Source organism: Urocitellus parryii, chromosome 8, assembly GCF_045843805.1.
Source record: "Urocitellus parryii isolate mUroPar1 chromosome 8, mUroPar1.hap1, whole genome shotgun sequence".
NCBI lineage: Eukaryota > Metazoa > Chordata > Mammalia > Rodentia > Sciuridae > Urocitellus > Urocitellus parryii.
In genome coordinates this window covers 36,034,094-36,046,944 of record NC_135538.1, presented here as the reverse complement: position 1 = coordinate 36,046,944, position 12,851 = coordinate 36,034,094, and the positions used below count along the sequence as shown (strand labels likewise).

General features: G+C 34.2%; 1 protein-coding gene across 1 annotated transcript; it reads left to right on the top strand.

Annotated features, from left to right (window-relative positions):
• Window positions 1–412: 412 nt before the first annotated feature.
• Window positions 413–12,316, top strand: LOC113176508 (protein LEG1 homolog). The gene is made up of 6 exons (XM_026380995.1): window positions 413–713; window positions 2,023–2,106; window positions 3,619–3,803; window positions 4,706–4,806; window positions 10,390–10,628; window positions 12,135–12,316. The coding sequence occupies exons 1-6, from the start codon at window positions 413–415 to the stop codon at window positions 12,314–12,316; spliced, it is 1,092 nt and encodes a 363-aa protein (XP_026236780.1).
• The last annotated feature ends 535 nt before the right edge of the window (window positions 12,317–12,851 follow it).

Sequence of the window (12,851 nt, the reverse complement as noted above, 5' to 3'; positions counted from 1 at the left end):
ATTATTACACATCCTAATATCTCTGGTTTCAATTAGTCAATATTTCTTGTGAAATGTGTGAAAGTCTACATGAGAAGGAAGCATTTGAACACCATTGGGTGATATATTTTGTTACCATGATGTAGACTAGAAAACTTCTGGAAAGTTTTATGTTAACAAAATAGTTTCATCTTAGATATTATAAGAAACCTACTCTTAGTTTCAGGCACAATGTGGTGATACTGAAAAGGTGGCAAAACTGAATTATTTTAACTGATTAACTAACCTACCAATTTCCTCTACATCTATCTCTATCTGATCCAAAAGGGTGGGGGAAGATGATAGTAAGGTGTGATGCAAGAAATTATCATGACTTCCTCCTCCATGCTCTAATAAATACCCTGACACAACTTTAATCCCGTGTTTTGGCACTATGGCTTTTCTTACTTGCTGGGCCTGTGTACTAGTTGGTGGTCTTTCTGCTTCTTTAACAAGAGCTTCTGACTTATCTGACCTGTATCCTCCTCTGTGGAAGGAGAGTCCTGGTCAACTCAGTGATTACCCAGTGGAGAATGGAACGTACATTATTAATCCTTGGGTATTTTCTGAGAAAATGGGGGTGTATAAAATCTTATTGAACAAAACAGCCACTTATTTTGCAAAATTTGCTCCAGAAAATGAACAAAATCTTTTATGGGGATTGCCTCTGCAACATGGCTGGCAATATACTTCAGGTAAGAAAGATTCTTATTTTCATTCTTATCATCTATCCATACAAACGAAGAGTTTGAAAAATAGGACTCTGAGTATGCCATACATGTTTTGAAAGTTAATTCCTTTTCTTTCCCCTTTTCTCCTCATAACTATCATTTTCCATTCCCTCTTCTCCAGAAATCTTTCTCTTAAGCATTGTTTTTCTACTAGAAATTTCAATGATACAAGGCATAGTGACCAGCTGCAAAAAAAATGTCATATCTAAAGTACAAGCATCTACTGCACACCTGTGAGGTGGTTCCTTGTTTTTTAAATACTAGGATGAATAGAAGAGACAAGGGATGTACATTGCAAATAGAACATTATGTCAAACTAGTTTAAACTTCTTGAGTCTTAATTATAATGGCCTTATTATGGATATGGAGATATAAATGAGAAGCTACTTGTTCATGAAGATCTTTTTCTGCAACTGTCTGCTTTCCTTTGAAAATAAGTTACTTTCCAGTGAATACCCAGAAGATACATTTTGGTCTTGTAATATTTTCTTTTGAGAGAGAGAGAGAGAGAGAGAGAGAGAGAGAGAGAGAGAGAGAGAGAATTTTAATATTTATTTTTTAGTTTTTTGGCGGACACAACATCTTTGTTTGTATGTGGTGCTGAGGTTCGAACCCGGGCCGCACACATGCCAGGCGAGCGCGCTACCGCTTGAGCCACATCCCCAGCCCACATTTTGGTCTTAAATACTCATGAGTCAATAAATATATTTTTTTCTTGTTGATAGAAAAAGCTTATGAGAAAGAGTGGTGACAATTGCCCAACACAGACAAAAAATAAATTATTGACAGAGAGAAAGAGAGGTGGTTGGAGGGGGTGAAAAGAGAAGAAGAGAAAGAATAAGGAAAAATGAGAATTTCATTTTAAGGAAAATAAATATTATTTTCAAATGTCTATGTCACATACAGTCACCACATGAAACACAATTGGTGATCCGTCTCACTTTACACAGCAACCTCGGTAACTCTTTACTCCATGTAAAATAACTCCCATAATTTTGATCAGAAGGTAGAGAAGGATGTAAAAATGTGAATACTTAGAAAAGCCAAAAATCTAAGACCTATAACTCAAAAGTCAAAAACTGTAATGTGGTTACTGAAAAGAAAAGCAGATGGTTGAGATATGGGTAATAAAAGCTGAAGAGTGATGGAAATACAAATACAAGTAATTCAGAAATAAATGTGCATCTACAAATAAATGTATCTACTTAAATGATGATAATAACTGTTTCACACTGTGCATTATAAATACTCTTGCACATTTTCTCTCCTCTAGGCAGATTAGCTGATCCAAGCCAAAGGACAGACTGTGGCTATGAATCTGATCATCTGTGTGTCTCTGTGGACAGTTGGTGGGCTGGTAGGTTCACTTAGAGAACAAAATAAATATTGCCATTTCCTAAAAAGAAGACATTCAACCTAAAACTTTGGAACTGAGACTAAACAAAATCAATACTCTTTCTTTTAAAAATGAATAAAATGAATCTAGGGTTGAAGGCGTAGCTCTGTGGTAGAGTGCTTTATTAGGTTGAGCAAGGTCCTGGGTTTAATCGCTGGCAGCGTAGATAAATTAATAAATAAACACCACAGAATCAGTTTGACATATTCCTAGTGGCCTTTATATCATGTTATAGACTTTACTAGCCACAATAATCAAATATTCACCTTTTCACAGAACTCCAAGGGACCAGTGCTGAGAGTTATATGGCATGTCCTGAAATTGACAGGGAATATTTGGAAAGTGAAAGACTAAGAAGTGTGAGATTAGGAAAACACTACTTTTCATTCTGCTCAGATCAAATATGTTAAGTATTAGAATTCATAAACATGTCAGAGAATAATACCTACTGCACTCCATTTTATCATTCAGTAATCCAGGGCTTCAGCTGTATACTTAATGCTAAATAACAAGAAATTATTTTCTATATCTTTAATTTCATGTTTAAGTCATGAAAATAAATTACAGAACAACATTTTAGAAATATTTTCCAATTATTAGAAACAAGAACACATTAAATTTTACTTTCTCAGAGTAACACTCATGATATATAACCCTACGTTTTTTCCTCGTGCTACCCTGGGTCTTTATTCTCAAAAACTCACCAACAGTTCTACCCACAGATCTAGAGTTTGAGCTTCATTGGTCTTGGATTAGTCTAGTAGTTTGAATCATCATCCTGTTACACTGGAGCATAGGACTGCATTCACAAATGCAGGGACAATCAGTATAAACCCAATATCTAATTAAATTAAGGTATCTAAATCTTCTGGAATAGGTTATCTGTAGGGAGATATTTTAAAGAGTCTTATTTAATTGTCAATCTAATTATTTATTAATCTAATGATTTATTGCCAGAACTTATAAATAAATTTGCTTTAGAGACACAGAATAAATAAAAAGCTTAGTGATTACATGATAAACTTAAATATGTTAAATAGAAAAGATCCATTAATCAAAACTATAATCATGTTAAAATATTTTAGAAAAAAAATACCATTCACAGTACTACCTCAATGAGAGGTTTTGTATCTTTCCCTGGGCAATGTGATAGTTTTTTTTTTTTCCTTTCTAATGTAGTGCTTTAAAAATCAATATTGCCCAATCCATTAAAAATGACCCATTTCTTTAAAATATTATAATAAAGTACTTTAACCAATATATATTCATGATTATAGATTATTAACTGAGGCACAACAAAGTTATCTATATGATTCCCAGAGGGATTCTGTACAATATTTTTTTCAATGTGCTAAAATGTTACCACCTTTCTGGATTTGTAAATTTCTCCTCAATGACCTGTAGCTTACTTAAAAATATGCTCTTCAACATTTATTACTGCTTATGGTAATAATAAATCTTTTGTTCTTACAGATTTAAATTATTTTCTTAGTGTAATACCTTTCCTTGCTGCGGTTGATTCTGGCGTTCTGGGGATATCATCAGACCAAATCAGGTTTTTGCCACCACCCAAGGATCAGACGAGGTTTTGTTATGATGTTTCTGGCTGCCACTCATCTTTCTCTGAGATAATGAAAAAGTGGATTGACTTTTACCAGGTTTCTTCTTCAAGTTTTATAATTTATACTTTTAGCATATTAAAATAATTTATTCTGTTGTATAACTTTTTTTGTCTAGGATTTTTGTGCATTGTACAATATTTTTCTTAATATAAAAATATATGTTGTTATGCTAGATATGTTAATAATATATATTTTATTAGGGCATTACATGTCATTGACATTACCACCCCAATGCAGCATTAACATAAATTCTATGCATTCTTCTTTCCTCAAACAAACTACAATACAAATTGTCAACACACAGGCTATTCTACTGCAGGTGAATGGGTCAGTATGCTTAATTGGAATTTCAGGTCAACTGTAATTTTAGAAGAAATGTGGTAATAGAATTGTGTTTGGATCAATAATCTCATTTCAGCTAAATTAATAATTAATCACCTGTGGTAGAAGCAAACAATTATCTGTTGTTCTGAATTAAATATTAAATGACCAAAACAAAATACATTGGTCAAATATAGATATGGAATAAAATCCATAATGAAAAGATATATTTATTAGTTGTTTAGATTAATTCATTAATTTAGGTATAATTAAACTTAACATTACAACAGTTTTTTCTTGCTGTTCATATTTTATGATAATTTAATAATATTTGTGGGAAAAATTGACAAAAAAGATTTCTGGCCAGTATAAAATATGGACTCTTTGAAGATATTTGAAGTTTACTTCTTCTAGATGCATGTGCTTTACTCAATATAAAAATTTTTCTTTTGCCCTTTACAAAGGGTTATAGACAAAGGCTTTATACCTATTAATGCTTAAAAACAAAATCTTCCTTTCATGTAGAATATTGTGATATTATAAATCTGAACAAAATTAAATTTCAGGGAGAGGAATTGTTAGAGTCTCTCAAATCCTAATAAGTTTCTCCTTTTCAGTATATGAAGTTACCTACTAGTAACTTTGATGACCTTTTGAAATACCTATGGGATGCACATACCATATCCTTGAAAACCTCTGTCAAATCTTTTGAAGATAGGTAAGAATGGATCTGAAGTTGTTTCTCTTTAATAAGATAAATGATCTTTGTCTTATTCATATCATTTTCTTCTTCTTCTAGAGTGATAGTATTTCTTCAATCTTAGTGTTGAATAGCAGGTCTAATCAATGGGAATTACAGTGATGAGGAGTAAATAAGTTATCATGATCTAGTTTAGAAGGTATTTTATGATGAGGGGAGGAAATATGAGCCAAAAGAACTGCATTATAAAACAAATGACATGCAATGAACTTTTCTAATTTTACAAATCAAAATATAAATATGTGGACTATATATATATATATATATATATATATATATATATATATATATGACAGTGGTATATACTGGAGAAAATATCAACTAGAATCATGGTTAGCCACACAGCATCTAGATTATCAATCTCTCCTTATACTGTGTGACACAGAAAGCAGGTATAATAATGATTTGGGTTTGGCAGTGAATGGCACTCTCTAGGTGATGGAAACCTAAGTGTAGCAAAAAGCAGAAACAAAGTAAGGATGATTCACTGGTATTAAACAAGTAGATAAGTAAATCCAGGCAGCCATATCTGAGTCTTTTTTATACCTCTCACTCATCTTTTTCCTACCCACTCAATCTTCTTCAAGGCAAATGCTTGGTTGGCTGATCATAGGGCATTTTCTCCTCTTCCTGTTGATATGGCTTCAACAACTGGGTATTAAATTAGTCTAGGAAGAGTTGAACCCCTTGCAGTGTCTGTGATTTAATTTGGGGCTGTACCCATCACAGAAGCTGGGACTCAGTTGCTCCTTCTATAGTGATTGTGGGAAACAGATAAAATTATCCCTCTAGGATCTTGAGTAGGGATGATCAACCTTGCTTGATATTTTTGATTGATGATAAATTAATGCCACAGACTATGTTTTTCATTTTCAGGTTATCTGGTTTCACAAAGTAAACCAATAGAAAAATATAACTTTGAACACAGGAAACATGGATATTTTAAACTCAGAGAGAGCCAGAGCTTTAGCTCAGTGGTAAAACACTTGCTTAGTATTAGTGAGGTCCTGAGATTTATCCCCAGCTCTGAAAACACACACATAAAAAAGAAAATTTAAAGATACTATGGATTTTTCACTTTTTAGTTTTGTTTCCTTTCCCTTATGAATTTAGATATTCAAGCACCTTGTCTTTATTTCTATTTGTACAATGGAATTATATTTGAAAACAATTGTATCTCTAACAGGCCAAATTTATTTAAAAATTGGTCAAAAAATCATCATTCCTTTTCTTGATAATGAAACTGTGCCTGAGTTGTTCGTGAAGGTGCTTAAAATCATATAGCAGGACAGAATGTCAGGACAGGTATGCAAACTCCCTGACTCATCTTCTCATCTTGCACACTGCAGTCTATAATGCACAGGGATTGAAAACTGGATTTCAAAGATCAATTCTACAAAGATTTTCCCTTATTCTTTAAGCTGAATTGAGAATAAAATTATGCCTGAACATTTGTAATGTATAATTAACAGTAACAAATGGAACAGAAATAGAAGGTAAAAATTACTTCGTTTTGAGAGGAATTTTGAACACTGAGAAGAGCTAGTTCACAGCTGCCCTCACTTAACTGAGCAAAATGCCCTGTGCACCTCTTGTCCCTCCCATTCAGGTAGGTCATAGGACAGCTGAATGTGAGTAGAGCTTCCTGCCCCAGGAGGGAGGAGGGAGACAGGCCTCAGAGTTGGCCCGCTGGTCCTGCTGCTGCTACTTACAGAACTCTGCAGAGATCGTTCCTTGTCTTCTGTTTATTTTCAATTGAATTCAGATGTGATTTTAAAAAATTATTTACTCTAATTTGTATTTATTTATATACTTTTTACATGTTAATGGTTTAAAAAGTCAAATAATTCAAATAGTATTTTCTTCTCCCCCGCCCCCCCAAAAAGCCCCACCATGGCTATACCTCCAGAGACCACCGCTATCACCACTTACTTAATTATTTGTGTATTTACTATAATACTTTCTGAAACACATAAGACTTTTCATTTAATTTTCAGCTTTAGGAGTATCCTGTGACACTGCTTCAAGTATTCTACCTATAGCCTCTAATTAACAAGGTCTGTTTTTGAGCCACTTCCTGACCCTTCGTGTACATTGTTTTGGTAGGGCACAGCCCCTAGGTGATTCTGCACAGGTATATTATAGGTAAAATTGTTTGAGACACGCATATAGGAATAAGTTTGATTCTATGTTAGTAGTGCCTGAAACTTTGTATCAGTAAAGGAATCTAGGATGGTAATATTTTAGCATCTAGTTCATTTCTCTATTAAATTTTAATTTCATTTTTGCTGTTGAAAAGTCTACATGCTGTCTGTTGGTACATCCTTTCTATGTAACCTCTTCCTCCTCATTTTGTTTTCTCTCCTCTTTCCCATGGTGGAGGCTCTTGAGGTATCTGGTTAACTGAGTCATCAATTCATATTTAAAAGCAGCTCTTAGAAGCTTTGAGCTGGTGTCAATGACAATATCCTTAGTTCCTTCAGTTCTCCAGAAGTGGGACTTTCAGACCCTTGCAGGGAAAGGTGTCTGGTCATCAGACACTTGCATCCCCTAGACACAGTCCCTCCCTTCCACTGTGACAAGTCTACCCTCTGCTCTACTACCTTAGTGTGAGCAGCAGGTCCTCAGGTGACATCTGTGTGCATGCTTGCCTGTGTACTTTCTACCTGCCTGATTCTAGCCTCCCCCTTCTCCCAGAGGGCATGGCCTTGCCTTAAATTGGGGGAAATTCTACAAATTGTATGAGCATTAATTCTGAGGTTTCCTCTCTGCTTGGGGGATTTAGATTGTTCTTTTCAATATTCAGCTTTCACATTTTATGGTTTCTTTCTTGTTTTCTGAGTCTATTTCTTCTTATTGTCATTTTAATGGGGCTTTGGTGGGTGGCAAATGTGTAACTCTTTGTTACAAATTGGCATTTTTACTCAAAAAAACCCTTTAACTTAGAATAGTCTTCTCTGTTGTTAACTGGGATCATTTCAGGGTAGTTGTACTATATACTATTTATTTTGGTTACAATCCACATGGTCTACTAATCTACCTCACTTGAAGGTTTGATAATAGCTCCTCAGGCAGTTTGAATCTGTCTGAAGGTCTATGGGTGAAAAGAAAATCTCTTAGTGATGACTATCATGGAAGATTCCAAATGTCTGTTCAGGTGTCCTCTCATTTGTCAATCCAGTTGATGAGAACTCTGCTTGTCAAGTTCTGTGAGCTATTTTGAGGTTCCAAGCTGTTGAGTGTTTCTTGAAATAAAGTAATATTGTGTAGAATAATATTTTTATTTGGATTTCTACAGATCTGATTTTCAAATCTTGGCTCCATTTGACCTGGGAATCCCAAGAGTAAAAAAATTTCATTTTCTCATTTTTAAAGTGGCAGTGTACAGTACCTGCCAGGATAATTTGGGAACTAATTGAGAAATGCAGGCACCAAGTTAACAAATCACTGGTTCCTGGGATGAATTCAGTACACAGTAACCACAGTCACCAGTACAAGAGATAGGGAGGACAGTAAAACAAGGGTTCTAAAGGCAGATTGTCAAGGTTTATAACCTGGCTGTGAAGTATATAAGCTGTGTGACCCAGTATTTTATTAGCTTTGTTCAAAAGAAAGCAGCGTTATCTACACCATTAAACCTCAGTGTCATACCACCATGTTTCCTGCTCACATGTGCGGGTTCAGCAGGGTGACTCTGCTGGTGCTTCCTGGCCTCACTCTCAGGTGGGTTGATTCTGACCAGCACCAGTAGAGGTGATTGGGTGATTGGGTAAGCTCCCCTCTGATGCACTTATCTCCTTTATCAGCTGGGTCTGGGCATTGTCCCTGGTAGTGGCAGAGTTGCAAGAGAGAAATCAAGTGTGACAATTCACTTCAAGCATAAGCTTATGCTTCATCAAGTCAGTTAATACTGACTTGATGAAGTGTCCAAATCAAGTCAAATGACCAAGCAGCAGTGGAGGTGGGAGGGTGTCAGGGGGTGGGGTTCTGCCTCTCACCTACTGCAGGCTGGAAAATAACCTTTGAACCTAATCAGTTACCTTCTTCAGGCAAAAACATGAAGTGTTTATTTAAGTGAGAGATAGAATACTGTGTGGCCTACACAAATTCCAATCAAGTTCTGTGGTCCCGGATTCTATGATGAGTTGATTCATAGATATCTATGTTTTCTCTTTATGAGAACCATTTAAAGTTTATTTTTTTATGGACACATTCTATTTCACTCATGGTCTTAACTAACCAACAAATCATTCATATGAAGCATTTTCAAGGCTTCTTCTGTTCTGTTGTTCATGTGTCCTGTGTGTTTTAAACCAGTTCCCTCATCCCTTTTCACCTCTCCTATGTCTCTGTCTCCCTTGCAATTTGTTCATTACACTGTTACTAGGGCTTAGTGGCTTTTACTCAATATCCATATGAAGTGACATTTCCTTTCATTTTTGCTTGATAGAAAGCTGATATATTAAGGGTACTGAAACCAGTCCCAACCCTTGTCTTTAAGAATTCATTTCTGGCTACTCTACTAGTTCCAGGCTGGGGGTAGAGAGGATCCTACTAGCATGGGGGTCAAGGGGACAAGAAGTGTCCTCTGGGTTATTTTATGATTTACTTACCACTGTCAAGCTTCTTTTGTCTGGTGAATCCTACATGTGTAATGTCAAAATAAAATTAGATTGTCTAACTTTTAGAAATTAGAATATAATCTGATGTCATAACAAACCTTCAAATATGTGAATAGTGCCATGGGAACACAGAAGAGTGGGAAGTGCTTGATTTTATTTTAGGTGGAGTGGAAAACTTTTTGAAGAAAGAAAATGTTCCTGGTAAGTCAAATGGGGAGTGGAAAGTGTTTTATGGAGAACAAGAATGTTTGCTAAACTGCAAATTGTTTAGCATGCTTACACTGTTAATAGACACAGGAGTCCTGAAATATATAGTTATAAAACCATTTACTACTTTCTAATGTAGTTATTTGTCCCCCAAATAAATGAGATAGTTCAGTTTTTAAGGGAATTCCTCCAGTAGATTATTTTTTTAAACTGAAGCCATTTAGCAAACTGGACAAGAAAATTAGACCTCTATTTTACTAGAATGCACACTGTTTGGGCGACTCCCTAACAACAGGAACCAAATTTTACCAAAAATGTCTAAATCCAGCAATAATTTTTACTTTAATCTTGATATTTTTTCTGTATGTTGCCAAGGAATATTATTTAAATGTATTCTTACATTCAGTTATTTTATGTCTTTTAAGTATAACATGCTTAATTCAAAGCATAAAATGCAAACTAAAATATTAACAATAAAATATTTAAAATATTAAAACATTAGCAGATGGATTGATCCTTCCCAGACTGATTTTTAAAATTACGGTTCTTCGCATTTCCTGAAAGATGGACAAAATTCATCACATTAAAAACCTATCTTCTAAGTAGATACAGTATGAATTTTATTTATCAGCAAGAGAGCATATTTTCTGAAAGAGGGAGGTTGAAATCTGAGATGATTTACCAAAATTAAATACTTTTTTTCATTCTTTAGATATGCCTTTTACTCTGAAAAGGAATCAGAATTTGAGAAAAATTGGATTATTGCCGTGGAATATATAGGTGCATCCCGCATCCCTACAACTTTAATCAGAGTGCATAAATCCCAGAAGGGCCTTCCACCACGAATCCTTGTTGATACTGACATAGCCCCTGTAATCAGTGACTTCACTGTTTTTCAGAACACCGTTTTGTTGGGTCTAAGCACTGTTGGCAAAGTGCATAAATCTTCAGGTAAGAATTTTAAAAGAACACTTCACAAATATCAAGATTATATCAAACAGCTAGCCAACGAATCAATTAAATCAAAGTATAGATGTCATAACATACTTCAAAAAGAAATTTATGATGTTCTATAGGCACCTTTTGGATTTTCTAGGTGTAATCATTCTTGATATATGGCAGGACCATTGAATGACCATGGTTCTCACCCTCATTGCCTATTCTTTTATCTGGAGTCCATATTAAAGCTTGGGGTATAAAAAGATTGGATGATTTAACTATAATGATTTTGTTATTTTTCCCAGGTGGATTTTCTTTGATTTCATGGAAAATTGCAATGAAGACACAAACTTCAAGAAAGCTACTTCTAAAGACTTTTGATATACTTTTAGAAATATCTGAGTAAAAACTTCTCAAAATGGTTCAAGACTCGAAAATGGATCACTTTAATTTTTTGACAGCCAATGACTTTTAAAAAATGAATATGATCACCATCATGTATCTTTGTTATTTCTGGTGTTTGAAAATTATGCTAATTTGATAAGATTTGTCCATGCATTCCTACCATGAAATCCAATTTATTACTATGATTATTCTGTTCAAGCAATATTTCTTGATTTTTAAATTAATCAATATTTAAATTTTAAGATATAAGGAGACTGTGTGAAGCTACCAAAAGAATCACTATGAAATTAGCAAATAACTATTAAACTTGTATGTCTCTTTTTGGTGTTATTCTATGTAACATAATTTCATGAAAAATCAAAGGGATATACTCTGCTGATTTATAACTAAAATCTGGAACAGTGTGAAATAAAATAGAAGCAGTCAATTTAAATGTCTATAATTCATAACACTGAACTGGCAAAGTATATACTGATTCATCAATTTTTTTCTGAATGTTTCTGCAGAACCCAAGTTTATAGCAATTACTTGATATATATCAAGTTTCCTTCTTTGACCCATAGTTGATAATGAAAAATCCAGGGTCAATTTTTTTAGGGATGTTTCCTTTTAGGAGAAAGAATGTCCAGGATATGGTGATTTCCAGGTTGTCTAATGTAGGTTTTCTCAGGGTTTAGTTCACAGATTAAATCTACCCACCACCTATTGGTAAATGAAATTGAATAATTTGGTTTGAATAGCATGAACTTTGAAGTAAAAAAGTTGTAATTGTAATATCAGCTCTGTGACTAGCCAGTACTGGGTCATTGTTCCAGTGTCCTCTGTATTTCAGCTTGCTTATTGTTATAATAATTAAAATGAAACCTAGTTTGCAAGATTATTTTGAGGGTCAATGAAAACATGGATGAAAGATGACTAACACTCTTCCCAACATGAGGTAGAGATGCACAAAAAGCAGCAGTTGTCACAATAATTGAACTGAGAGATGAAGAGATGAATGTATGCTCTTATGCTCTGTTGATGGGACATGCAACAATATATTAAACTGAAAAGGGAGGCCTTAAGTGAAAATATGCGCATTGTGTAGTAAAACTCCAAATCTTCCTTATCTAGAATTTCATCATGTCATAAACCAGGCCTTCCCTCTTAAAGCAGTAAATGGGAAATTTCTTATATTCAGTCAACTCAGTAAGAAAGGCATAAACTTACTGGAAAAATTTAGTGACTTAAATTTCCCAGCCCATACTCTGCAGTACAGCAGTGACCAATCATTAGTTCAGCTCAAAGAGTTTTGAATCAGCTCTTTACTGCTCCTATTTTAAATATCTAAGATATACCATGAATGAATATGACATATTACACAAAGCAATATATAGAGAGCTACAGAAAATACTGGAAATTAAATAATTATAATTAATATTCTAATATTTACAGAATATTATCAATGTTTTGTTGCAAAAGAAAAGCAATACAATACTATAAAATCCTCATAGACGTCAATGCTATTCCTTATTAGGCCTCTTTTTAGAAAGCAATACTTTTAGCTTCAGCTTTGACCTTTAATTTCAAATGCAAAGTGCTGATCTCTCTTTGAGAGTTGTTATCACAAATGTTATATTTATTGTAGTGTAGTTTTGCAGTTGATTGGGAAATCCAAAAATGAAAAACATAGTATTTTATAAACAATATATTGCAACTCTAGTGACTTTATCTAATAACTAATCGTACTGTTGATAGTCTCTTTTCTCTTGTCTAATAGCCTCATCCCTTCTTTGTAGTCCTTGGAAGTAGGTTCAGTAGTTGAGTCATAGAAGTAAGCTATAAGGATGG

Excerpts from the sequence above, each read along its gene's own strand:
- LOC113176508 (XM_026380995.1), top strand. The coding sequence starts at position 413 with ATGGCTTTTCTTACTTGCTGGGCCTGTGTACTAGTTGGTGGTCTTTCT. Across the intron at positions 714-2,022 it reads TGGCTGGCAATATACTTCAG|GCAGATTAGCTGATCCAAGC; the intron begins GTAAGAAAGATT and ends TCTCTCCTCTAG. Across the intron at positions 4,807-10,389 it reads GTCAAATCTTTTGAAGATAG|ATATGCCTTTTACTCTGAAA; the intron begins GTAAGAATGGAT and ends TTCATTCTTTAG.